The following is a 26,450-nucleotide window of genomic DNA, read 5'->3' as shown; positions in this document are numbered from 1 at the left end:
CTCAGGCTAAGCTGGTTCGCTTAGACGAGAGTGTCTCTCGCTTAGGCGACCTCAGCTCGCCTAGGCGAGGCTTTGCGCATGAACATGGGTGAGTTTTCTGGTGTTTTCGCTCAAGCGAGAGCCACTCGCCCAGGCGAAAATACCAGATTACGAACCTGTTCCCACATGCAGAAGCCCAGATTTTCCACACAATCCAACGCACATCCAATTATGCAGTTCAAACATCAATTCATCACTTAAACATGCAATCTAAAGTCATCAGAGCAGATTTCCCTACGAATTTTAGGATAATGGTTAGCTTTCCTTACCTTTTTATGATGTTTGAGCTTGGTAAGATACCTCCTCAACAGTGAGGGCTCAAAATCTCAGTTCAACCTAGAGAATTTAGTCATTACAACACAAGAAGAGGAGAACACCTGATTAATTCCATAATAGAGGCAGAATTTTGAATTCAAAGTCAAACAGGATCAGACTTGGAAGAATTGACTTACTGTGAGGAAGGGAGTTGGAAGCGAAGTCAACTGAAAGCTCTGCAAGGGTTTCTTTTCCAGGAACTGATATGTAGAAGGAGAAGAATTAGAATTGTGGAGAGTGTGGGGAGTTAGGAGGAGAAGAACTGGAGAGAATGGTGGGGAGTGTTTCTCTTCAGTATGGGTGAGTTGGTACACTTAAGTTTAAGGAAAAAGAGATAAATCAGAGAAATAAAAAGAAAGGAGCTTCATAACTATAAATTCAAAACATAATTTATACATTTAAATCTACTAATTTATTAAGAATTATAAAATTTATATTTCTTATTTATATAAATTTACAAATTTAGTAAATTTTAATTAACTTTAAATTTAATTTATGTCACTTTTATTAAATAGAATTATTTTATTTAAATGAGATTCACATTATTACTTTCACAAGTACTTTCCGGTTAAATTGAAATTTTTATTGTTATTGTTGTTTGCCTAATATTTTAAGAAATAATTATTGCAAGAATTAATAAATTGGACTAAAGTAAACGAAATTGTAAGTAACTGCATAGTTTTTTCCCCAGTTAAATCCAACGATTAAATGTGTTTGATTCAGCATCAATTATTCAACACAGGATGATGAATTAGTTCATTTTTATTTAACGTAATTTTTTTTACTTTTTAATTAGTTTTAGAAACTAAACAGATACTGATTATACATTATAAAATTAATTCTACGTCAATCTGATACCGAATAAACACGAACTAAATCAAGGAAATAAAAAGAAAGATTCATCTTCGCGAATCAACGTGGCTCCACCAGAAACAAAAACAGTGAAATCGTGTTCTTTCGTGTACGGCGATGAGAATATCCACGACTTCGTCCCATTCACCATACCACCGATGAGTTGACGATACAATAAATAACACATACATCGAGTAAAAATAACACTATCTTCCATTCCACGCCACGTCAGATTCTTTCATTATCCAAAACACCGCACCATGCCACCGCATCAGTATCCATTTTCAATAATACACAAAAGCATTGCTACATAACTTTGTGTCAGAAAATAAACCCCTCACTTGTCCCATCGTGTGATTACATCTAACGGCCACGCTTCGATCATTTCACTTCTCTTTTCGACCTTCGTCACCCACCCATTCCTTTCTTCACCTTCTTTTGCATTTGCTTTCTATGCTCTTCCTTTCCAAAACAAGCAACGAAGAAGAGCTGAAGCGGTTGCGATCCTTTGTTCGCTTAAATAAATCTCCAAAACCAAACTCTCCGAAACTGCACCAAATCAACCTCTCTCTATCTCTTTCTCTCCGTTAGATTTAAATCTTGATTCGATTTCTTTTTTTCATTTCTCTTCCGACTCGAACAATCTAGAGAAATGGCGAAGCCGCGTCTGGAGCGGGATTAGGGCGTTAGGGTTTTGTACGTTGCCTTCGATCCTGATTCGGATTCCGATCGGAAATGTCCGAACCTCATTCAGCGCCCCGAAACTCCGCCTACCTCGACGCGCTCTCTCAGGCGATCCACAAGAAGCTTCAGAAGGTCCGTTTTCTTCTAGTTTGTCTCTCTTTTCGATGTAGCGAAGTGGAACAAACGAGTAATTTATTGTTACTTTTTGTTTGTGTGATGAATGTGGTGCAGGCGTTGGCTAATTCGTCGCAGAGGCGCAATTTGTTGCAGGAACTGTTTGCGGATATAGCTTTAGAAGTCGATGACCGAGCCAAAGGTATTAAAACAATGCGTTATTTTAATTGAAGGTTAACTAGCATGCATGCGGCTAGGAAAGTCCGATTATAATGTCTTGTTAACGTAATTAGGTATTCTGTTATGTTATGGTGCTATTTGGTTGCAATTTGTGCTTGATCACCTGTTGTTGGGAATTCTTGAAACTCGTGAGAATGGAATTCACAACTACAATGTGGATATTTGAATTTAAATAATGTGTTAGGAACCTTTTTTTTTTTTTCCTTCTTAGAAGGGGGAGGTTGTATGTGTTATCTTTTATTTGTCAAAGAAGTGTTACAGAGTGCGTGCTTTCCGATTTTCATAATAACAGATGTAATTCTGAACAAGGAAGAAGATGACATTTCTCCAGCAGAGGAAATTAATGATGGTCCTTTGTGCTTCTACGATGTGCTTGCTGATTATTTTGTGCGTGTTTCTGAGAGCGGAAAACCTATCCTTGACTTGATTGTTCAACTTTGGAGCCAATCGTTTGCTTCTCATATATTTGCCCTCCTGTTTCACAAATGGGTATGTGAGTTTGTGTCTGCTTTTGTCTTATTGCATTCTTGATCACGCTTCTTCCTACACGTGTTGTATGATCTCTCATCACTGGTTTTAAATCACAACATTCACCTTAAATAAATGAACGAGTTACTCACTCAAATAGCTTTCCCTGCCTGGATTCTATTACTCAAGTACTCACTCTATTATTTTGTTCTTTCTTTGTTCTTTTTCATATAATTCCTGACAGTTGCATTCTCGTTGACTAGTCTAAACCATGTTGCTAAAATTCGATCATGACAACAGTTTTATGGTAAAGGAAAATGTTTAAAAATCCAAGACATAGAATAACATAACATATAAAATTAAATAAAAACATTATATTTTCATTTATAATTAGAATAATAACAACAACAATAACCTAGAACAATAGCAAAAAGTTACTTGGACGTTGAAAAAGGTTTGGAATTGGAATTCAGAACTTTACCACTGTAAAGGTTGAGAAAACCTGAATGTCAAACATTGATGATAATAAGAGATATTTGAGACGGCAATGATGTTTAAATGTCTTGAAATAGAAATCAGCAACTGCTTGAGACTTATAATAAAAACAACAATCATTTATTTGACAGTATTAATAATAATAACAATAACCTAGAAAAGCAGAATGTTACTTGGATGTTGAAAAAGGCTTGAAATCGGAATTGAGAACTCTACCACTGTAAAGGTTGAGAAAACCTGAATGGTAAACATTAATGTTAATAAGAGATATTTGAGATGGCAATGATGTTTAAATATCTTAAAAATAGAAATCAGCAACTGCATGAGACTTGTAATAACAACAACAATCATTTATTGAACAGTCATTTATAATAATAATAACAACAATAATAACCTAGAACAATAGCAAACAGTTACTTGGATGTTGAAAATGGTTTGGAATTGGAATTGAGAAATTTACCACTGTAAAGGTTGAGAGAACCTGAATGGTAAACATTAATGTTAACAAGAGATATTTGAGATGGCAATGATGTTTAAATATCTTAAAAATAGAAATCAGCAACTGCTTGAGACTTATACAAAATAATTGTGTAAGCCGGATGGTCATTAGCATGAAAAGAATAGTATCTCTTCTTGGGATCCCGTACTTTAGGCATTCACTTGCGGACCGTTAGCATTCATAGTTCATTGCTTGCAAGGCTAAAATGTCTATATGAGAAGATAATAGATTCTATATTCCATGGTCGGTCATATTTTGAACTTGTACTTACCTGTACAAAATCATAGAAACCTCTCTTGTAATCTCTAAAAGGAATTTTTATTTTGTTTTATGATCAAATATATGGCCTGCTTGTATTTATTTGAAAACTCTTAGCTCATGCTATTGTTCTGTATGTCATTGATACTGCCAACCAATTCTATCAGGTTCCTTTCTGACAACTTTGAACATTTATAATTTACGTATGTGAGATTGTGAAGCGTGCACATTTTCTGTGCAACTGTTCAGAGTAACTGCTATTCCTGTTTTCAGTTAGTTAATGGAATATATAAACATTTGGAATGTATCCCATTTGTCATTAATGTACCGTGGTTTCCTATTGATAACTTAAACTTTGAAATTCTAATAAGCATTTCTAATATATGTTCCTGGTTTCTAAAACTAATACTTTCCCTGATGTCAGACCCAAATTTCTTCTCTAGTGAGCTATTTGATAAAAAAGCTGTTTGTCAAACCTTAATGGATTCTGCAGCTGGTCTTAGATTTAATCTTTAGGAATGCAATGCAATATTTTGAAATATGTAGCATAAGTATAAGTATTTAATTATTTATTCAATACAAGTGAAATGATTTGTGGCTTTATTTGCCTGTGTCTGTGTAGAATATGTATGAATGTAATTTGTTTATTATTTATTTTATAATCATGAAGGATCTAAACATTCGAAAATTTTCGTTATTCACAAACTTTTTTCATATTACATTATTTAGATCTTTGTACAAAACATATTTAACTTCTATTGTTAGAATTTTATAATGTTTATACAGGGTAACTGGTATGAGATGGGATGTTTCTGGCCTTTTTAGGATATTTTATTTCATTTTTTCTCAATTCTGCCTTTTAGGATTACACAGAATTTCCTCTGCTATTATAAGAATTCAATCTCCATATTTCTTAAGCAAAGCCAAGTTCCTACAAAATTCTGATGAGTTGGATGAGTCACTGTTATGCATCTTTCATGAATCCTAATTGTGGTATGTATAGTAGCTTCGTTGTAGTTTTGCTTAATAACTTCATAACCTTTTGCAGTTATTTGAATTTCATCTTGATAACCCAGAAGTGCTCCTCCGGTATTCATCTGCTCTGGTTGAAGGTGCCACAAATGTTTTCTGGTATGACTACAGGCTGTTATAAAATAAAACTTTACTTAATTTTAATTAGGTTTTGCAAAGCCAAGCTTGGATTTGGATTGACTGGCTTTTTGTACTAGTTACAATAGTATTGACTATCATTATTATTCCTGGATAATATATGAACTGACAATAATTTACTGTTCTGTGCTCTTTATGATTCTTCTTTCAAAAAAAACAAAAATCACGTGATGTTGGTCTTCCATTTCCATAGCAATCCATGCCTGTCCCCTCCATAAAAACAAAAAGTAATGGAAAATATTATTAATTACTAAGATTGTGCCCATCGGTGGTACAGACTCAAATTTAATCTGGGATCATATTGCAATAATATTTTTCAAAACCATGTGCAGGATTGACATCCAAACAAATACTAGGCGTTTCCAGTCTTTATTCTGTGTAAGTCCTTGAAGGAATCTAATGTGTTTGCACTGATATGGATCATCTTACTAATGTTTTGATTATTGGTTCCTTTTCCCAATTCTTTTGTTTCCCTCAAGTTCAGTACCTTCTGCAAGATGTTGCATTAGACCACAGTCGATTGAATAAAATTCCTTTCCAGGTGAGATTAACCCTATATAAGTTATAGTTTTGGTTTGTCGGAACCTTGAATTACTAAATTAATGTTTCTAGCAATTTGCATTCTGAAAGTTCTGTTTTTTTCACCATATTATCAGGCTCAGCGTGATACGTATCTCTTGCTCTCAAGATTCATTCTATTTTACAATAAAGGTAAAAATTGACGTTTGGGGTAGTGGATTATTGGCTATAATTGACTATGTACTAGCCTGTTAAAATATAATAATATTCTTTTGCAGCTGACAAAATAGATAGCTTCTTAAAACAATGTCCTGCTTTCCCCACTGCTTTTCTAATTGGTGGTCCAGCAGATATATTTGTTACTGAACTCACTGATCAGGTACGTTTGAATTACAATTTACCATTTCATGATTAACAGCCTTATCCTCAATTTCATTTGAAGAGATGAAGATTTTTTTTTCTTTTCACTTACCAGCTTCAAAAGCTAAAGGTGGAACCTGTGCTTCTTCATTACCTTTCAGAAATTAAGATCCTTCAGGGTACGATATCAACCCATACAGATGCAATATTTGGACAGGGACTATTAGTATCTCGTCCTCATTTAGCTATGCCGTTTTTTTCATGCTAATGACACAGGTATGGAATTGAGAATGACTACTAGTACAAGATTAAAAACTTGTCTGTATAGCTTTACTTCTCCTGGTGGTCCAATGTATCCCACGAGAGCCGTTCGTCATGCAGCTTGGGAAGCATTAGACTTACTTTTTCCGGTTAGTATTTTTTTCTAATTTGTATTTGAGTCATTGCAAGGACTTCGTTCTTTATAACCCCTAAATCATGCTTGGGGACTAATTTTAGATGTCGGAACGAGTTCATGGTAGCCAAAAAAAAAAAAGAAAGTGACCCTAGTTAACTAAAGTATTTGACTTTTGATTATAAGTTTATAAGAAGACTTGTAGGACAGGTACTATATGATTAATCAATGGTGCAAAATTGTAGATTGTTGAGAAGAATAGTTATTTTAGTAACATGATTTAGTGTACCGGACACGTTTTTTTTTTTCCTCTTTGGTCATTTAACTTGATTTCCTAATAAGGGCAAATTGCTTATGCTTATACCATGTATACAGGTGGGACGTTATCCGCGGCATCTTATTAGTTTGTTCTTCAGACTGCTTTATCCTTGGTATTGGCCATCTTCCTGTTGGAACTTCGTCGTTGCTTGTGTTAAGACGATTTTCTATTCCTTGCTGGGGTTTATATTTTCAACGTGGCATAAGATTGCCAAGCCAAAATCGCAATAAATTCCTATGTGTGTACAGATTGTCAAGCCATCGTCGATGCTTAGTGCCTTCACTTGTCTTCCTTTTTTTGTCGTTAGTGAAGTTTGTGTACAAACTTACTAATGTTTTGTATATTTTGTTATTGTTGAAGTTTGGAAATAAGACGCTTAGATGAATGAGAAAAGGACTGCAACCATTTTTGCTCCCGTATGGACGGTGGTTACAGCGAACCGCAAAATTATATATCAAGTAAAATTATGAAATTAAATCGAAAACTTGTCCATTTTAATGTGGTAAACAAAACAAAAAGTCGTCGTTATTCGCTTTTTCTGAAGAAAAAGGTTTTTTTTCTCCATTTTTTCAAATCAGATTAAACGATTTATTTAAAACTTGTAAGCAAGCATTTTTGAAGAATGAAAACCAAACAATTTTAATTAAAAATACATATCTGGCATGTCTTTCATTAGATGATTTTTTTTCTGACATTGGGAGTGCAGCTGATCTAGAGCGCAGTATTTGTTCAACTATTTACATACAACACATTGAAATGTTTCTAAAAGATTAAAAGCACTACAAAAGACACCACAATGGAGAAAGTGAGAAATATAATTTTAATATATAAAGTAATAAAGTTTGGATTTAAAATTTGAAATCGTAAAAGACCGGAAAACAAAATTAAATTTAACATTTAAAATATAAATATAAAATATATACAAAAATTTAAAGTTTTTTTAGTAAATATTTTTAGTGTTTCTGATAAAAAATATAGAAATTCAAAAGATTTATCATTCATAAGATATAATAATTATTATTATAAAATATAATAATATTTTTGACAACCACTAAAAAAAATTAACAAAATAAAGAAATTAATCTTCTGAAATATAACAAAAATATTCAACATTTTTTAAGTCAAGGACCACGAGAAGATCCATTCAAATCATGAAAACAAAATGAGACAATCTAAAACGCCCTTAAATAATAATGGGCACCTCCAAAATTTCTTTTACACCTCCAAACTTTTTTTCAATTTCTAAAAAACCTTTTGACCATTTAACAAACTCTGCAGACACCACACCTCCAAAATTATGTAAACTTTTGAAAGTCAAAATATATGACTTCCGAAAGTCAAAATATATCATCGGAAGTCGACTTCCGGAAATCAAAGATCATCACCGGAAGTCAAAAATCATCATCGAAAGTCGACTTCCAAAAATAAAAAAACATCACCGGAAGTCGACTTTCGGAAGTCAAAAAACATTACGGAAGTCGACTTTCGTATATAAAAAAAAATTATATATTTTATTTTATTTTATTTTTAAAATACGTATATAAAATTATAAAACATTTAAATTTAAAAAAGATTACTTTAAAAAATAAAAAAATAATAAATAATAAAATTACTAAATAAAAAATTGAAAAACAGAATTGAAAAATAATTTAAATTCAAATAATAAAACTTTAAATAATTTAAAAATGAAAAAAAAAAAAAAAAATATATATATATATATATATATATATATATATATATATATATATATATATATATATATATATAAACCGGAAGTCGGACTTCCGTATATATATACAAACAGAAGTCAACTTCCGGTATTAAAAATTATAAAACATATACACTTTATAAAGTTTTATTTTTACTTTTACTTGATGTTATTATAATTATTTTATTTATATTTTTCATTAATATTATTTTATATTTTATTTGAAAATATAAAATAATATATATGAAATATATAAATAAAATAATTATAATAATATCAATAAAATAAGTAAAGTAAAAATAAAATTCAAAAATAATTTAAATTAAAATAATAAAACTTTATAAAATATATATGTTTTATAATTTTTAATACTGGAAGTCGACTTCTGTTTGTATATATATACAAGGAAGTTTATATATATATATATATATATATTTTCATTTTTAAATTATTTAGTTTTATTATTTGAATTTAATTTTGTTTTTTAATTTTTTATTTAGTAATTTTTTTATTTATTATTTTTTTATTTTTTTTAAGTAATCTTTTTTAAATTTAAATGTTTTATACGTATTTTAAAAAATTAAATAAAATAAAAAATATTTTTTTTTTATATACGGAAGTCAACTTTCGTAATGTTTTTTGACTTTCGAAAGTCGACTTCCGGTGATGATTTTTGACTTCCGAAAATCGACATCCAAAAGTATTTTTGGGGGTGTGATGTTCGTGCGTTTCTTTAAATGGTCAAAGAGTATTTTGGAAATTTAAAGATTTTTTTGGAGGTGCAGAAGAAATGCTTGGAGGTGTAGGAAGAAAGACCCAATAATAATTAAGAAAGTGTTGAAAGAAAAGCCCAACACAAACAAGCCGAAAGAATAGTGTAAAGCGAACAGCGGGGTGCAAGTAGCAGAATGGTCCAGGCCCAGTCCCATCTTCTTCTTCAAGCACGCGCGACAATCTCTCCTTCTCCTATTCTACAGCCGAATGTGAAACAAGTAAGCAGCAGCCACAGTCGCCGGAGCCGCCGCCCGCAATCGGAGGTACCGCCGGTCAGAGACGCCGCCACCGGTTTTCTCTTCTTCCTTTGTACCTGAGGTTTCTTATTCATCCACTTCACCGTGCGTCATACCCACACCAACACCAGCTCCCACGGCCGCACTAACTCTTTCCGGTTAAGTTCTTGTTTTCCTGAACGACCATTTCACTTCACAAATTTAGAAAATGTTGGTGAGGCGTTTCTCAGTGAAATCGCCGTTGAATTGCGCTCTTCCCTCAACCCTAATCCCGCACTGCTTCTCAAGCTCCAATGAAAACGACGACGTACAGAAAGTGTTCGGCATTCTCAGCAGCACCTCCACACCGGAACAGCTGAAACAATCCCTGAAATCAAGTGGTGTTTTCCTCTCCAATGAATTGATCGATCAAGTTCTCAAGAGGGTTCGCTTCAGCCATGGGAACCCCTCCCAAACCCTAGAGTTTTTCCGTTACACCGGAAGAAGAAAAGGTTTTTACCACACCGCGTTTTCCCTGGACACCATGCTCTACATCCTCGGAAGAAGCCGCATGTTTGGTCACGTTTGGGACCTCTTAATCGAATGCCGTCGAAAAGAGCAAACGGCCATATCGGCTCGCACCGTTATGGTCGTGTTGGGAAGAGTTGCAAAAGTGTGTTCCGTTCGACAAACAGTGGACTCGTTTAGAAAGTTCAAGAAGCTGGTGGCTGAGTTTGATACTAATTGTTTCAATGCTCTGTTGAGAACGCTGTGTCAGGAGAAGAGCATGACGGATGCTAGAAACGTTTACCATAGTTTGAAGCATCAATTTCGTCCTAATTTACAGACTTTTAACATTCTTCTTTCGGGGTGGAAGACCCCTGAGGATGCTGAAGGGTTCTTCAAGGAGATGAAGGAAATGGGAGTAACACCTGATGTTGTTACATACAATAGTTTGGTGGATGTTTACTGCAAGGGGAGGGAAATTGAGAAGGCTTATAAGGTGCTTGATGAAATGCGTGATCGGGATTTGTCGCCGGATGTGATCACGTATACATGTATCATTGGTGGGTTGGGGTTGATTGGGCAGCCTGATAAAGCCAGGGAAGTTTTGAAGGAGATGAAGGAGTATGGGTGTTACCCTGATGCTGCAGCCTACAATGCTGCCATCAGGAATTTCTGCATCGCAAAGAGGCTTGGTGATGCTTATGGTTTGGTGGAGGAGATGGTGAGCAAGGGTTTGAGTCCGAACGCAACTACTTACAATTTGTTCTTTAGGGTATTTTACTGGTCCAATGATTTGCATAACTCTTGGATCATGTACAATAGGATGATGGTTGAGGGGTGCCTTCCGAATACGCAGTCTTGTATGTTCTTGATAAGGTTGTTTAGAAAGTATGAGAAGGTGGATATGGCACTGCAGTTATGGGGGAACATGGTGGAAAAGGGTTTTGGGTCCTATACCTTGGTTTCTGACGTGCTGTTTGACTTGCTTTGTGATATGGGGAAGTTGGAAGAAGCAGAGAAGTGCTTCTTGGAGATGATTGAGAAGGGGCAGAAACCGAGTAATGTGTCGTTTAGAAGAATTAAGGTTCTCATGGAACTAGCGAATAGACATGAGGCCCTTGAGAACTTGACGCAGAAAATGTCCATATTTGGGCGACCACTCCAATTGCATCAAAGTTTGGTGAGCCAGACTGAGACACCAGATTCTCTCTTTACTAATAGTTAGAACTGCGTGCGTTGTTGACAAAGCAGAACCATGCTGGTGAAACGATGCTTTATGGTGCTGCTGAATGTGGTTATGCTTTGTTTTCAGATATATTGATTTTTTTTTTAGCTTGTCCTGTAATCAATTGCTCCAATAGTGCAGGTTTTGGATACCCTTTTGTTCTATAGTCTGGGACTATTTAAACCAAACCAATTAATAATTCTTAGATGTACTGGTACTAACAAGACCTAGTACATCTTTGGTGGATTCAAAATCTGAAAAAACGCTTTTTCAGTTTTACTTTGGAAAGTGAATCAATTTATTTGATTGCAATTTAGGCCTTTGGAGACTTCGTATCTGTAGCTGAAAGGAATTTGAATCTCTCATATGTTTGTGAATGTTGGTCATATTGCTCTTCTCGAAGTCTTTTTATTATTATTTTCGTGCTTGGAATAACAATTTTCCCTGTTGCAGGTATTGCAAAGATCGTCCTAATGGAAGCTCATTCTGAGTTGTCAATCTCCACAGCTCTGCTCACTGCTGCACTACATAAGCAGCATTCAACCTACCAAATGTTTTCTGGTACGAATACAGGCTGTTATAAAAGAAAACTTTACTTAATTTTAACAACCACTAAAAAAATTATTTAATAAAATAAAGAAATTATTCTTCTGAAATATGACAAAAAAATACAACAATTTGAAGTCAAGGACCACCAGACCAGAACATCCATTCAAATCATGAAAACAAAATGAGACAATCTAAAACGTCCTTAAATGATAAACCTACATTGAATGACTAAACTTAAAAGGTCTAAGAATAATAGACTTATATAAAAGTGAGAAAGTTAATATGCTGCAACCATGAATTGTTTGACTGACTTAGTCCCTAGCCTTTGTGTGCATAAGCAACCCGAATGCGTCTGCCATCCAGTATCTGTGAAAGAATGGTCAATACATAATAATGTTGGGTGACATAGAAGCAAACTTCTTTAGCTAATAAGTCCGCATATTTTCAAAGATTGTGATATAAAAGAGTGAATTCATATCAAACAAATAGGAGAAATGAAAAAAATAAAAACCTGGTCATTCATTTCTTTGCGAGCTGTAGCAGCTGCAGTTTCAGAAACAAAGCGCACAAATCCATAACCTCTTGATTTCGCAGTCACATGATCACATATTACTCTAACTGAAAAAAGAAAAATAGAAGAATTTAGTTCAATTGCAACATAGATGTATGACTAAATTGGAACCAAAAAATTGAGAGAAGATCTTAGATTTAACCTTCAGTGATTTCACCATGCTTCTCAAAGGCATCTCTCAGAATCGGTTCATTGGTATCCCATGAAAGTCCTTCGTTCCAAAACAAAACAAAAAAAACTCCCAGTTAAAATTGAACACTTGAGCTGAACTATAAGAACTCTAAAATGGGCAATTAACATTAGGCTTTGAAAAATAAAGTAGAGATGAAAGAAGTTGGAGAAAACCTGCGACAAACAAGTTGGTTGATGAATGATGACGCACACACAGAAATCTAGATAAGGGGGAAAAAAGAGGGTTGCCTTTCGCTAATGCACTGGTTATTTGCATAACTGTGAACTTTCAGTTGATATCTTAAACACATTCAAGCACGCGCCACAATCTCTCATTCTCCCATTCTTCAGCCTAATGCGAAACAAGTAAGCAGCAGCCACAATCGCCGGAGCCACCACCCGAAATCGGAGGTACCGCCGCTCAGAGACGCCACCAGTTTTCTCTTCTTCCTTTCTACCTACCTAGGGTTTCTCATTCATCCACTTCAGCGTGCGGCATACCCACACCAACACCAGCTTCCACGGCCGCACTAACTCTTTCCGGTCAAGGCCGCTGATTTCAATCGGAGCCTCCGCCGGCGTTCCTCTCCACTCAAACAAACACGCGGAGCTTTCTCCTTCTCGATCTAGTCGCGTTAGCGAGTCACCAATGCGCCGCCGATTACCTCGTCGCCTCCTGCGATCAAGGGCTTTCCAACGCCAAAAATGAGGACTTGGGCTATCCATTTTTTTCCTTTTCTCTTTTTTGTTTTTTTTCTCTTTCTTTTTCTATTTGCTTTAAATTATTATATTTACTATTATTTGTTTTTCATAATCATTTTTTTAAGAAAAAGGAAATTTTCTTTCTTCTATTTATTACACTTTTATTTTTTGAACTTCTATTTCATCTTTTTTTTATTTGATATATATCATTCTTGTTAAATATAGTTTGGTAATCTTACTAACATACTGGATGAACTGTTAAATTCAAATTAAAAGTATTTTTTAACAAATATTGTAGTTGTTTGTAAATCTGTTGTGAGATGATCCATATATTTTGAAAAAGTTAATGAAATCGTCAACACAGGTCGATTCCTTTTTGTTTTCAAAAGTTGTGAATAATATTACTTTTTTCACTTCCCATGTTAATACATGCTTACTCTCCCACTCTGTCCACCACACCTCGTAGTTCTTTCTTTCCAGAAGTAACTTTCTCACATTTATTCTTATTTTTCATCCATGTCTTCATTTTCATTAAGTGCCATTTTATGCATATCTTACACAAACAAGTATCGCAATGTAAAAAGATTAAGTTAATTACAAAAAGTAATTTTTTTAGTATATAAAACATAAATAACGAAAAGTAAATTTTGGAATGTGACAAAAATATTGAAATGTTGAAATTCTTTTTTTTAATTATTATTATGATTGGTTTTTGTATTATAGCAACCATGCATGATTTATGTTGCCTACATCAAACATTGGTTTGAAAAAAGTTGAAGTGGAGTATCCATGATTTACTACTATGTGTAGTAGAAAAAAAAGTGTAGTTTTTGAGTTTAATTTATATGGTCCCATTACATGAATTGACTCTGCTCCAATAAAAGTCCATTGTTGTTGACTCATGTAATTAATTCCTTCATAAGAGTTAATATAAGTACAATCTATATATAAAAGATTTGTCCATCCATCATAACTTATACAGGGTCACTTTTTAAAGTAGGATTTGTAAAAGATTAATCTGTTCTAGCCAGTAAAATGTTACTGGTAGCAGAATCATAACTACTAGCTATGAAAGTTAGAAACTCAGGTTTACTTTTCCATTCTATTCTCTTATGCACTTATAAGTGTGTTTAGCTAATCAGCTAATAACTGTAACTAAAAGGTAACTTCAAAGCTTCTAAACATATCTTGACCATTGCATGAAATCCTGAGAATGGAATAATAAGTAACTAACAAGCAGCACTTCATTTTCAATCTAACATGCATAGTTCTGGAAAAGCCCAACATGTTTCTAATATTTTTATCCTTAAAGGTTCTATAAGTGAATGATTCATAAAATGAAGAATTAGTCCAAGTATCGTGAATTATAAAAAACCTACGCCACTTTGTGTTAATATATATTGCTATAAGTCTTCTATATACAGAGATATTTATATCCTTTTCTGTAAATATAAATCATAGAATGATAACAGAAAACATGCTCTAATCCCTCCAGTCTGATAAATAAAGCATGAAACACATACAATACAAAATTATAACCCAATCATAAACTTGAGACATCAACAACTTAAAATGGGAATCCATACATTCGGCATCTGAAATTGAACAAACTCAAACGTTCATTGAATGAAAATAGTAATCAAACATGTTATATACTATCAACCTATTAAACATACAGAAATCTATCACCTTATACAACTCATAACAAACACTAGTCAACCACAAACACTAGTCAACCATAGCCATTCTTATTTAAACCATTAAATGATTAAGAGGAAGAGAATGCGTGGATGAATAATTATTTAAATTTCATAATATTGACTCATCAAACAATAAGGTCCAATCTTTGAACAAAAACAACTCATCAGTTGGAATCCGATCATAAAACTTGTCAACAGAGGAAAGTAGAACATGTAGACTATATTTGATATCAAACATCAAATACTTCTTTTGCATCAATTAAATATTTCAATACATAGAGGCTGTCCACAATCCTTTTTTTCAATTTAGACTAAAACTAAAACCCTACTGATTCAAATCTAAGATTAGAAAATTAGATACAACTAACAAGCATAACGACCAAGAACACAGGTCAGATATAAGATAATTTGTTCAAGAACTAGTGAACTTGGTAACAGCCTTGGTACCCTCAGAGACAGCATGTTTGGCCAATTCTCCAGGCAACACAAGTCTGACAGCAGTCTGGATTTCCCTTGAAGTGATGGTGGGTTTCTTGTTGTAACGGGCAAGTCTAGAAGATTCCTGGGCAAGCTTCTCGAAGATGTCGTTGATGAAACTGTTCATGATGCCCATGGCCTTGCTGGAGATACCAATGTCGGGGTGAACCTGCTTCAGAACCTTGAAGATGTAGATCTTGTACGTCTCCACACTCTTCTTGTTTCTCTTCTTCTTCTTATCGCCACCAGCGCCTCCTTCCTTCGGAAGCTTCTTTCCTGCCTTTGGCTTCTTCTCCGCCGGAGCCTTGTCTCCTACAGTGGACTTCTTCTCCTCTGCAGGCTTCTTCTCCGCTGGCTTCTTCTCTGCCTTTGGTGCCATATCTGGAGCAGAATTTGGTGCTGTGAAGAGAATTAGGGTTTAGAATTGGGATTCAGAAAACTTAATGGAGAAACTATTGAAGATGTGACTGAAGAAAGCAGGGGAGGATTGTAGTTATAGGGAAATGTTTTGGAGTTCTGATTGGCTATTAAGCCTTGGCGCGGATCGATGAGCTGGCATTTATATGTGCCTGCTGATGAACGGCTGAGATGTTCCTTTTTGGGTTCTCAGTTTTCGTTGGGCGCCTAACTTTATTCTTGGGCGGGTACCAGGTAGGAAAACAACATAACTTTAAAAAAGAAACTTCAGTTTCGGAAAATAAATGTGGAGTGGATATCAATTTTACTTTTCACATTGATCTACCTAAATTTTATCTCATTTAAAAAAATTCACTCCTATTTTTCAGTATAATAACAAAATTTATAAGAACATTATTAATTTTTTTATTCTAATTTAACGAAATAAAAATTAATAATTTTCTTTTTTAATTTTTTAAAATATTTAATATTTTAAAATAAATATAATCTTGTTGGGTGTAGTACAAATATAGAGTAAATTTTGATATTTTTTATTTTTAATTTTCTATTTTTACATTTTTTTCTAAATTAATTTTTTTTTTCTAGACAAAAATTATATATTTCTATAATTTTAAATATTGATTTTTATATTGTTTTCAAAAATAGAAATTTATATTTTTTTCAAATAAAAGTAAGAATTAATTTCAAGATTTATTTGCACTTTACTTTTCAAAGTTGGAGTCAAGCTATTTTATTTTTGGATATAAATATTTTATGATTGAAACTAGGATATTAGGACAAATAAGAAAATAAATTGTATCAATTTACTACTTTTAATAATGACAATTTGGTCTAAGGACGTTGACAAAAAATAAATAAAATTATGTTTTAAGAAAATATATGTAAAAAGTGGTTATTAATGTACCTATGTTAGATTTTTTTATCAACATATATAATAAAATGTTTTTTATATAATTATATCAAAATCTTTTACTTATATTGAAATATAGTGACATGTATAAATGATAATATTTATTTTTTTAAGGATATATTTATGTCTGATTTAGCTAATTAATATTAAAATAGACCTTTAATCAAGTAATTCCTAATTTTAAACTCAAAATAAGACTCATGAAATAAATTTTCAAGTTTATCGTAATCTATAACAATATAAAAAGAATTTTTTTTTCTGTGTTCACTTTTCAAATAATGATTTTACCCTTAAAATATAATAATTTATTAAATTTTTAAAAATTGACCATTATTTTTACAAATTTTTAATAAAATTGGATGTTTTTGCTTCTTCTCTTATTCTTTATTTATCAATGATTATTTTTTTATCTGTTCTGATATATTTTGCTTTATTTTTAATAAATATAATTTTAATTTATATATTAACTTAATATCATTATAATATTATCACCTACTAATATAATATTATGCATATTTAAAAAATCATACACACAAGCGCGACAACGCCTTTGTTACGCTAGTATATTTATAATAATTATAATTTTGTTTACAGTTTTCTCGGACTATCTTATTTGTCAAGTAACTTGTTTAGAGATAGATTAATATTTCATAAAAGCTTCATAACAAAAAAAAATTCAAAATGCGTCAAATGATAAAATAATATACCAAATATAAAATATTACATATTTGTTTATATATATCTTAAATAGTATATATATATATATATATATATATATATATATATATATATATATATATATATATATATATATATATATATATATATATATATATATATATATATAATTATAATTTATTTAACTCATAAATGTGTTGATATACTTTACATAACAATGTACTTAAGTGAGTAATAATCAATATAAAAAATAGGTAGTACTTTTTATAAAATCAAAATGCATTATTTTAGGATTTTTCTTGTATCTCCAAACGTCACAATTATAAATATAAATGAAATATTCTTACTCTAAAAGCAATAGTCCATCTTAAAATATGGTAATTGATATGGTATTATGATATATAAATGAAGATTTTATTTTATACTTAATTATTGTATGGAATATCACACTAAACATAGTACTAAAGTCTTAAAGTCTAATTAGATATAACTCTTTTAAGAGGTGGATGGAAATAGTAAGAAATTATAACAATTAATCTGAGTTTTATAATTATTTTTTATAAATATCTTTCTTGTCTCATAAGACATATATCTACCCATACAAAGAGTATAAACACTAGAAGGATGTTAAAGAAAATAAATTAATTTATGAAATATCGAGTTAAAAATAAATCATATTTCAATCAATCTAGAGATCGATGGTTTAAATATATTATCTAATTAAATTTTTAAAAAATATAAAACTTATTATTGAAGTCCTAGATTCATTTTACTCTTTCTTTAGAGGAAAAATGTTTAGAGGTTTTTCTTTCGTTCTTTTCATAATGGTTTTTCAAAAACAACCTATCAACTCTTTCATCAGTTTTTTTACTATAAATTATTAAAATGGACTAGGGCTTAAAGTAGTTTATTAGTCCTGTGTATGTTACTTCTAATTTGAGCTGCAAGTATATTCCTGCAGCTAAAACACAACTAAAAAATTGATGTTCATCTTGTTAATATTCACACACAAAAAATTAAATAAAAATCGCAGTTGTGCAGGATTTCCCTACTTACTAGACTTCAATATAATTAAGCAATTCAAGTAGACTAATTGATCAATAACAAAAACGAAGTAAATCAGAAAAATGAATCAAATGTAGTAATTTGGATGAGTATTCCTACCTACCAAACATGGTTTTTTACCTGTTCATAGCAGTCTGGTGTGTTTCCTATTGCATGGAACATCTGGATGGCAAAAACACATTGATATAAACTGCCATGCCAATTCTAATACCATATGCAAATAGACATCCAAGACCACACATCAGAGTGAAATAACATTCATTCCCTAAGAAATAATTCTCTTAAATGGAGAATAATAAATTGAGGGAAAGCAGTTGCAGGTTCGCAACCATGAAAAAGTAATAGCAGTGATCTGATACAGAAAAAATATATATATATACTATAGACTAAGGGTTGTGAGCATTACAGGTGATACTTTTTTGCTCCAACTTAAATTACACTAATGCTACCATAGTGGTTTAGTCATGTGTGTTTGCACATACATAAACATAACTATAATATTAAAGAAATGAAAAACAATAAATACATACAAACAGTTAATTCAAGAATGAATGAATCTTGAACCGAACTCAGCATAACTAATCCAATGCAATTTATGGTCAGAATTAAATTAAGATTACCAATTGAAACTCAAATTCACTTCCTCCCGCATTTGTAGGTAGGAACCCTGCAAATCCATCGTAACCTACAGGTCACTTTGCAAAGTACGATTGGTAAGATATTCATCTTTTCATGCCAGTAAAATATTACTAGTCCCAGAATGATAACTACTGTGCACTAGCAGTAACAGTTAGAAACTCACCTTTAGTTTCCCATTCTATTTTTCATATGCACTTAAACATGTGTTTAATTACTCAACTAATAACTGTACCTAAAATTTCACTTCAAAGCTTCTAAACAAATTTTAACCATTACATGGAATTCCCGGAAATGAAATGATAAGAGACTAACAAGCAGCACTAATAGACCAAATCTTTTGAATTACAAATTTTGAAGCAGATATTTGATAACACTTCATTTTCAATCTAGATGCGTATATGCATAGTTGTGCAAAAGTCCCTACAGTCTGTTAATTTAATGTACGGATATTACTGTACCAATAAAGCACGAAACACATACAATACAAAAATTATAACACAATCAACTCTTGAAGCATCAACAAATTAAAATATGAATTCATACAATCAGCATTTGAAGTTCAAATACAACACTTTCATTGCACTAAAATATTAATCCAACATCAAATACAGAATTAACCTATACAACATCAACTATTTAATAGATTTCAATATGATAAGGATTAATCGGTCCATAGAAAAAATATAACAATGATACTGACGCTTTTGGATTGAGTTAATAGATGTGGTCATCACTCTCTATAAACAGGGATATTTATTTTCAGCATTGTGAATAAATTCCAGAAATTATTAACAACCATCCTTCTATGAAGCTACTAAATGTGAAGGGGAAAAAAATTCATTGATGAATGACACCAAAAACCTAATACATCCTAATCTAACCAGCTTCAGGTATAATACTTTTTATTTAAAATTCCAGATATTATAAACAGAGGACCAATCCTTGAGTAAAATAAAATATATGGAATCCAATCATAAAACTTCTCCCTAAAGAGAATCAGAATATGTAGACATGATTTGATATCAAACACTTCTATTGCATCAAACTAATCATTTCAATACAAAGAGGCTGTGCACAATCCCCTTTTTTTCAATTTAAGCAAAAACTAAAACCCTACTGTTTCAAATCTAGGATTAGAACATTAGATCCAATACATACAACTAAGAACCAGAAGAGACCAAGAAAACAGAACAGAAATATGATAATTTTTTCAAGAACTAGTGAACTTGGTAACAGCCTTGGTACCCTCAGAGACAGCATGTTTGGCTAATTCTCCAGGCAACACAAGTCTGACCGCAGTCTGGATTTCCCTTGAAGTGATGGTGGGTTTCTTGTTGTAGCGGGCAAGTCTAGAAGATTCCTGGGCAAGCTTCTCGAAGATGTCGTTGATGAAACTGTTCATGATGCCCATGGCCTTGCTGGAGATACCAATGTCCGGGTGAACCTGTTTCAGAACCTTGAAGATGTAGATCTTGTATGTCTCCACACTCTTCTTGTTTCTCTTCTTTTTCTTATCACCACCAGCTCCTCCCTCCTTCGGAAGCTTCTTTCCTGCCTTCGGCTTCTTCTCTGCCGGAGCTTTGTCTCCTACGGTGGACTTCTTCTCTTCTGCAGGCTTCTTCTCCGCTGGCTTCTTCTCTGCCTTTGGTGCCATATCTGAAACAGGATTTGTTGCTCTGAAGAGGATTAGGGTTTCTAATTTGGATTCAGAAAGTTCAATAGAGAAGCTATTGAAAGTGTGAATGAAGAAACCTCAGGAGGATTGTACATATAGGGAAATGTTTTGGAGTTCTTATTGGCTATTTGACATTGGCACGGATCGATGAGCTGGCGTTTAGAGGTGCCTACTGATAAACGGCTGAGATGTTCTTTTGGGTTCTCAGTTTTCCTTGGGCGCCTAAATTTATTCTTGGCGGGTACTACCTTTTTTTAAGTACGAGATAACTTTAAAAAAGAAACTTCAATGTCAGACAATAAATGTGGAATGGATATCAAAGTTTTCTTTTTACATTGATCTACATAAATATTATTGGTTTTGAGAAAATTCACTCCTATTTAATAGTTTAATAAAAAAATTACACGAACAACATTAAATATTTTTATTCTTATATACCACTTAATAAAAATTATTACTTCTACCTTTTTAATTCTTTTTAAACAATTTTATATTTTAAAATAAATAAAGTTTTGTTGGGTTTGCTACAAAGATATGTTCTTTTCCATTGAGATTACTTTTGAAAGATGATGGAACATGAAGAGTGATAATGTACGAGAATTGTCGTGTTTTTTTTTTATGAATACAAAAGAACAAAAACGGTGATTTGCAAGGTAAATCCATATTTTGCATCTCATTATTTAGAAGAGATTTAAGAGTCACTTTACCAATTTATCAATATGTCCTTTATTGTTACTGGTGTTGCTCATTCATTGTTTTTTTTTTCTTTAATAAACAAATTTTAAATATTTAATTTTTCAAATCAAATGTATTATAATATTTATTTTTTTAATTAATAAATACCATTAATATTTTAATCATCATAAAAAAATTTAAAATTAATTACAATTTATCTATTATTTTATATCACTTTTAATACTAATGGCAATTTGGTAATATAATATTTTTATCAATTAAATTTTATTTTTTATTAGTTACATCAGTCAATTACTTAACAAAATTTACTACCACATACATTCCATTATCACCTCCAAATATTTAAAAAAAAAAATAATATAATTTTCACATTCAAATTCACTCAAATCAATTATTTCTCTCTCTAAATTCCTTCCATTCAAAAGAACATATCCTAAATGTGGAGTAGAAATGGAAGTAACAACAATGTATTTTATTTATTTCATTATAAAATTGTTACGTGTTTACAACTTTTTATGTCAAAGTGAAAACATATATTTTTTAATTTTTCTTCCCCATCTTTGAATTATTATATTTTTAAGATGGCTATAAAAGGAAATTTTTAAATGTAAATACTAAAATAAATCCTCATTATATTTAAAAATAATGAGGCAAATTGTTTCCTTTCTGCATGCACATTATCATGTTTAACAGGTTCTATTCCTTCTTTTTGCTAAACCATTGTGTTGTGGCGTGTACGGTATAGTAATTTCATGTTCAATCCCTTTCTTAGCACAATATTGTTTCAACTCTCGTAAGTTGTACTCCCCACCACCATGAGTTCTCAAAATGTTCAAGCTCAATTCAAGTTGTCATTCTATCATAAAACATAATTTAAAAAGTACAAAAAATACATCACTCTTTTCCTTTAGTAGATATATCCAAATTTTCCTGGAAAATTCATCTACAAAAGTAAGAAAGTATTTATTACCTCCAATGATAACGTGTTTAGAGGTCCAAGCACATTAAATGAACTACCTTCAGTACCTTCCTAGCCCTTTTTGGTGCAAAAGCCTTATTTGCCCTTTTGAGTTGTTTGTCAATCATACAACCTTAACTAGGAGGTGAATTTGTGGCAATCCACATACCATTTGCTTGATGCTAAGCTGACTTAAGCTTTTAAAATTTAAATGACTACATCGATAGTGCCACAGCCAACTTTCTTCATCCACATCAGTTGTTGATAAACAATGTATCTCACCTTGACAGTTATGTTCTTGGACAATGATGCCTTAATAATCAGCTATTGCCGAGAATCAAATATTTCAGTAAACTTGTGTTGCATGTTCATAGTATACCCTTTCTCCTATAATTGTCCCAAGTTGAGCAAATTATTTTTCATGTTTGGGACATATAGAACATCATCAAACAGGAAACCTTACCGTCCTTGTGCATAATCATCACCTTCCCAAATCCTTCTGCCACAATAGAATTGTTATTAACAAATTTGACATTGTTTATCACGCTTGGGTTGAGATCAATCAACCAATTTCTATTCCAAGTCATGTGATTTGAAAATTTTGTGTCCAAATACAAGGATGTTTTATCTTTTTCACTAGTAGTAGTTGTCATCAACAAAACTTGGTCTGAATCAAACCCATCCCCTTCTTCTTCTTGCACCATATTGGTTTCCTCTTCATTCTCTTTTTTCTTCAATGCATTATCCTACCAAAATTCAAAGGAATAATGTCCAAATTGTCACCTTTTCCTCTTCCTCTGAACTAACCTCCACCTCTTTTCTTATTTCCATTATTGTCAGATAGTTCTTGGGAGGCTGAATCTCCATTTATGTCCCAAATTCTTCCTCCTCTAAACCTTTCTCTGCCTCTTCTGTTCCTGCTACCACGACTCCTATTATTTTGACCAATCTTGGTCTGTGAAGCATGTTCAATTACATTCTCATTGTTTTGTTAGCACTTTGTTAGATAACAACTCTCTAATCTTGTGAAAAAACTTTATTCATTTCTTGTTGTTTTTTATGTTTATTCATACAATACATAATATATTTATAGACCCACATTTCCTCACCATTGTACTCTCAACGGCTATAAACGGCTATAAATGGCTAACTCATTAACTACCTAAACTCCAACGGCTAGTGCAATAACCACTCACAACGGCTAATTTCTTACAACGGCTAATTACCCATAATGGTTAACACATTTAAGTTTATTAAAAAACCCAACAAAACTCCCCTGTAAACTTAAATGCTTCTTTTATTCTCAATCTCCGTTCCTTTATTCTTCATCACGACTTCCAATGTGCAATAACTCTTCTCACATTGTGTTTGTCCCTTTCATGAATAGTTAAGTTCTTCGTTTTCTTCATGACTGACTTTCTTTTCACTTTATCTATGGTCGATTTGTACTTCGTTTTTCCTGTGGCTAACTTGTTCTCTGCTCTCTCAATTTTTTCATCCTTGTTGGCAAACTTGTTCTTCTCTTTAGCCGACTTGTTACTCATTGCGTTCTTTGTCTTTGTGGCCGACTTGTCATTAACTGAGTTCTTGTCAATAGGCCGACTTCCTTTTGAAAGATCAGGCCACACCCACATATTGTTGTGCTTAATTTCCTCGTCCATTTCAAGTCGTCACTTCTCATTTTGCACCTCTAGTGCAGCTCTCAGATCCTTTTTAACTTGTAACTGTTCTTGCAAACATGAAACATCTTCTTCAAATTCCAAGTGTCGCTTTTGCAAAGCATGTTCCCTTCTCTCTAAGCTTACTTATAGAATTAAATTGTCTCTAACCTCCTTTTCAATACTTTGTTGCAAGTCTCTTTTTGCAATTTCTAACCTTTGGATTAGAAGCTCTTATTCTTCAAATTTTGAGTTACTCAAGCTTTTCACGTGCTCCACCGAGCTATCTGAGTAATCCACTTGCTCCACCAACTTATCCGAGCTATGTAGGCGTTCCACCAAGTTAACCGAGTTGGCCTCATGCTCCACCAAGGTGTCCAGGGTATCTACATGCTCCACCACCTCGTGTGGGCTATCAGCATGTCTCACCATGCTATGCAACCGACTCAGTTGTCTTACCGAGCTATCCACACTACTTGACTATCTTATCGAGTTATTGACTATACTCAGCCTTCTTGCTGAATTCTCCATGCTACTTGGTCTTCTTGCCGAGTTCACCACTTGCTTATGCTCGGCTTCCGAGCTACGCGCCATCATCAACAATATCGCTTCTTCTTCAACATCTTTTGTGAGGTTGATTGTCTCTTCCTTTCTACTTTCATATCTACAATCTTTGGCAAAATGTCCGGACTTACCACAACTAAAACACTTGCCTGAGTAACAGTCCTTTGCATAATGACCATACTTGCCACACTTGAAGCACTCAACATTTGAGTTGCTAGATTGACCTCCTCTCCATGGACCTCGTCCTCTTCCATGCCAATTTTGTTGATCGGATTGTTCTTTCTCTTCTTGTCCTCGACTTCTACCACCAGGATCGCTTCTTATACCTCCTCGATACCGTCCTCTACCTTGAGTGTTCTGAGCTTTCTCATCTTTAATTGACATCTTTGTTTGGAGTAATTGATCAAGTGGCTCTCACTTCTTCTTCTTTCGTTGTTCATGTGCTTCAAGAGATCCTGTAAGCTTTTCAACCGTGAGCTTTGATAGGTCTTTGGACTCCTCAATTGCGCACACCACATTCTCGAAGTCGTTTGTCAATGACCTCAAGATCTTCTCCACAACTCGGCTAGCGGGTAACGTCTCTCCGTTTCTAGCAAGTTGATTCGCCACAGTTTCAACTCGAGTAATGTACTCGGTTACTCCTTCGGTCTCTTTCATCCTCATGCTCTCTAACTCGCCCCTGAGTGTTTGAAGTTGCACCTGCTTCACTCGGTCATCTCCCTTATACGCCTTCTCCAAAATATCACACGCTTCTTTTGAAGATTTGGCACTTGCAATCTTCTCAAAGCTAGACTCATCCACAGCTTGGTACAGAAGGTACAAAGCTGCCTTGTCCTTCACACGTGTGTCTTTCAGCACTTTCAACTGGGCATTTGACCAACCTGTAGTCTTGGCTGGTTCATCGAAACCATCTTCAACCACCTCCAAATTTTCTTGGGATCCAAGAAGGGTCTTCATTTTGAGACTCCAATTGTCATAGTTGACAACCTTTGTCAACTTGGGCAGGGAAATACTGTTTGTAAGACTGGCCATCTCACTCTCTTTTTTCAAGCACTCAAGCTCTCTAGCTCTCTCTCTTTTCCACTCAAACACTCAAACTAACTGGCTCTTAATACCACTTTGTTAGCACTTTGTTAGACAACAACTCTCTAATCTTGTGAAAAAACTTTATTCATTTCTTGTTTTTTTTTATGTTTATTCATACAATACATAATATATTTATAGACCTACATTTCCTCACCATTGTACTCTCAACGGCTATAAACAGCTAACTCATTAACTACCTAAACTCCAACGACTAATGCATTAACCACTCACAACCGTTAACACATTTAAGTTTATTAAAAAACCCAACATGTTCTTCCTATCAACAACCCTCTACCAATGTGCCTCCAATGAGTGTTCCAGCACATCCATTATACATAACATCCAAATATTTTGATTCCTCTATTGCAACAATTATATGATCAAACTTTGGAGTCAGCCTTCTTAGCACTTTCTCAACAATCTTGATGCCTTTCACCTCCTTATCACATGCACTCATAGAATTAATAAGAACTTGAATTTTGTTAAAATACTTTGCAATTGTTTCCTGGTATGTCATGGACAAAAGCTTAAATTGTCTTCGCAGAGATTGTAAACGTACCTTCTTTGTCTTTCTTGCTTTCCGATATGTCTGCTTCAACGTATCCTAGGCTTGTTTTGCTGTGACTTTTGAAATTTTCTGAAACACATTCATAGAAATGCGTTGATGCAAACTACAACAAACCACACCAACTCCTGCTCCCACGACCTCACTCACTCCTTCTGGTCAAGGTCGTTGTTGGCGACATTGATTGAAATCAAAGCCTTCACCAACATTCATG

General features: G+C 33.1%; 6 protein-coding genes across 7 annotated transcripts; 2 read left to right on the top strand and 4 right to left on the bottom strand.

Annotated features, from left to right (window-relative positions):
• Nucleotides 1-1,542: 1,542 nt before the first annotated feature.
• On the top strand, nucleotides 1,543-7,210 carry LOC114168130 (K-stimulated pyrophosphate-energized sodium pump protein). Its single transcript, XM_028052855.2, has 11 exons — nucleotides 1,543-2,022; nucleotides 2,122-2,206; nucleotides 2,537-2,733; nucleotides 5,013-5,095; nucleotides 5,467-5,512; nucleotides 5,619-5,675; nucleotides 5,791-5,845; nucleotides 5,932-6,032; nucleotides 6,129-6,192; nucleotides 6,290-6,423; nucleotides 6,783-7,210. The coding sequence occupies exons 1-11, from the start codon at nucleotides 1,942-1,944 to the stop codon at nucleotides 6,954-6,956; spliced, it is 1,077 nt and encodes a 358-aa protein (XP_027908656.2). The 5' UTR covers nucleotides 1,543-1,941; the 3' UTR covers nucleotides 6,957-7,210.
• A 2,076-nt stretch (nucleotides 7,211-9,286) lies between these two features.
• LOC114168338 (putative pentatricopeptide repeat-containing protein At1g02420) lies at nucleotides 9,287-13,297 on the top strand. 2 transcript variants are annotated; one of them, XM_028053119.2, is made up of 2 exons: nucleotides 9,287-11,110; nucleotides 11,609-13,297. In XM_028053119.2, exons 1-2 carry the CDS (start codon nucleotides 9,653-9,655, stop codon nucleotides 11,627-11,629), a joined length of 1,479 nt encoding a protein of 492 aa, XP_027908920.2. In that variant the 5' UTR covers nucleotides 9,287-9,652; the 3' UTR covers nucleotides 11,630-13,297. The 2 variants fall into 2 exon arrangements, with proteins under 2 accessions (XP_027908920.2, XP_085524617.1); XM_085668491.1 differs by having other exon boundaries at nucleotides 9,288-11,191.
• Nucleotides 11,833-12,880, bottom strand: LOC114168339 (glycine-rich RNA-binding protein 4, mitochondrial-like). The gene is made up of 4 exons (XM_028053120.2): nucleotides 12,621-12,880; nucleotides 12,418-12,486; nucleotides 12,216-12,322; nucleotides 11,833-12,070 (listed from the first exon to the last, which is right to left on the bottom strand). The coding sequence occupies exons 1-4, from the start codon at nucleotides 12,721-12,723 to the stop codon at nucleotides 12,023-12,025; spliced, it is 327 nt and encodes a 108-aa protein (XP_027908921.2). The 5' UTR covers nucleotides 12,724-12,880; the 3' UTR covers nucleotides 11,833-12,022.
• Nucleotides 13,298-15,071: 1,774 nt separating the features above from the next.
• On the bottom strand, nucleotides 15,072-15,801 carry LOC114169560 (putative histone H2B.1). Its single transcript, XM_028054769.2, has one exon. It carries the CDS (start codon nucleotides 15,702-15,704, stop codon nucleotides 15,261-15,263), a length of 444 nt encoding a protein of 147 aa, XP_027910570.2. The 5' UTR covers nucleotides 15,705-15,801; the 3' UTR covers nucleotides 15,072-15,260.
• Nucleotides 15,802-20,049: 4,248 nt separating this feature from the next.
• On the bottom strand, nucleotides 20,050-20,789 carry LOC146881916 (putative histone H2B.1). The gene has a single exon (XM_085668492.1). It carries the CDS (start codon nucleotides 20,686-20,688, stop codon nucleotides 20,245-20,247), a length of 444 nt encoding a protein of 147 aa, XP_085524618.1. The 5' UTR covers nucleotides 20,689-20,789; the 3' UTR covers nucleotides 20,050-20,244.
• Nucleotides 20,790-24,999: 4,210 nt separating this feature from the next.
• LOC146881915 (uncharacterized) lies at nucleotides 25,000-25,617 on the bottom strand. Its single transcript, XM_085669394.1, has one exon. The coding sequence runs from the start codon at nucleotides 25,615-25,617 to the stop codon at nucleotides 25,000-25,002; it is 618 nt and encodes a 205-aa protein (XP_085525520.1).
• Between the last annotated feature and the right edge of the window lie 833 nt (nucleotides 25,618-26,450).

Source organism: Vigna unguiculata, chromosome 11, assembly GCF_037176805.1.
Source record: "Vigna unguiculata cultivar grain cowpea cultivar isolate G323 ecotype 2 chromosome 11, ASM3717680v1, whole genome shotgun sequence".
Lineage (NCBI taxonomy): Eukaryota > Viridiplantae > Streptophyta > Magnoliopsida > Fabales > Fabaceae > Vigna > Vigna unguiculata.
The sequence above is the reverse complement of the archived record's forward strand: the minus strand, read 5'-3'. Positions and strand labels throughout refer to the sequence as shown.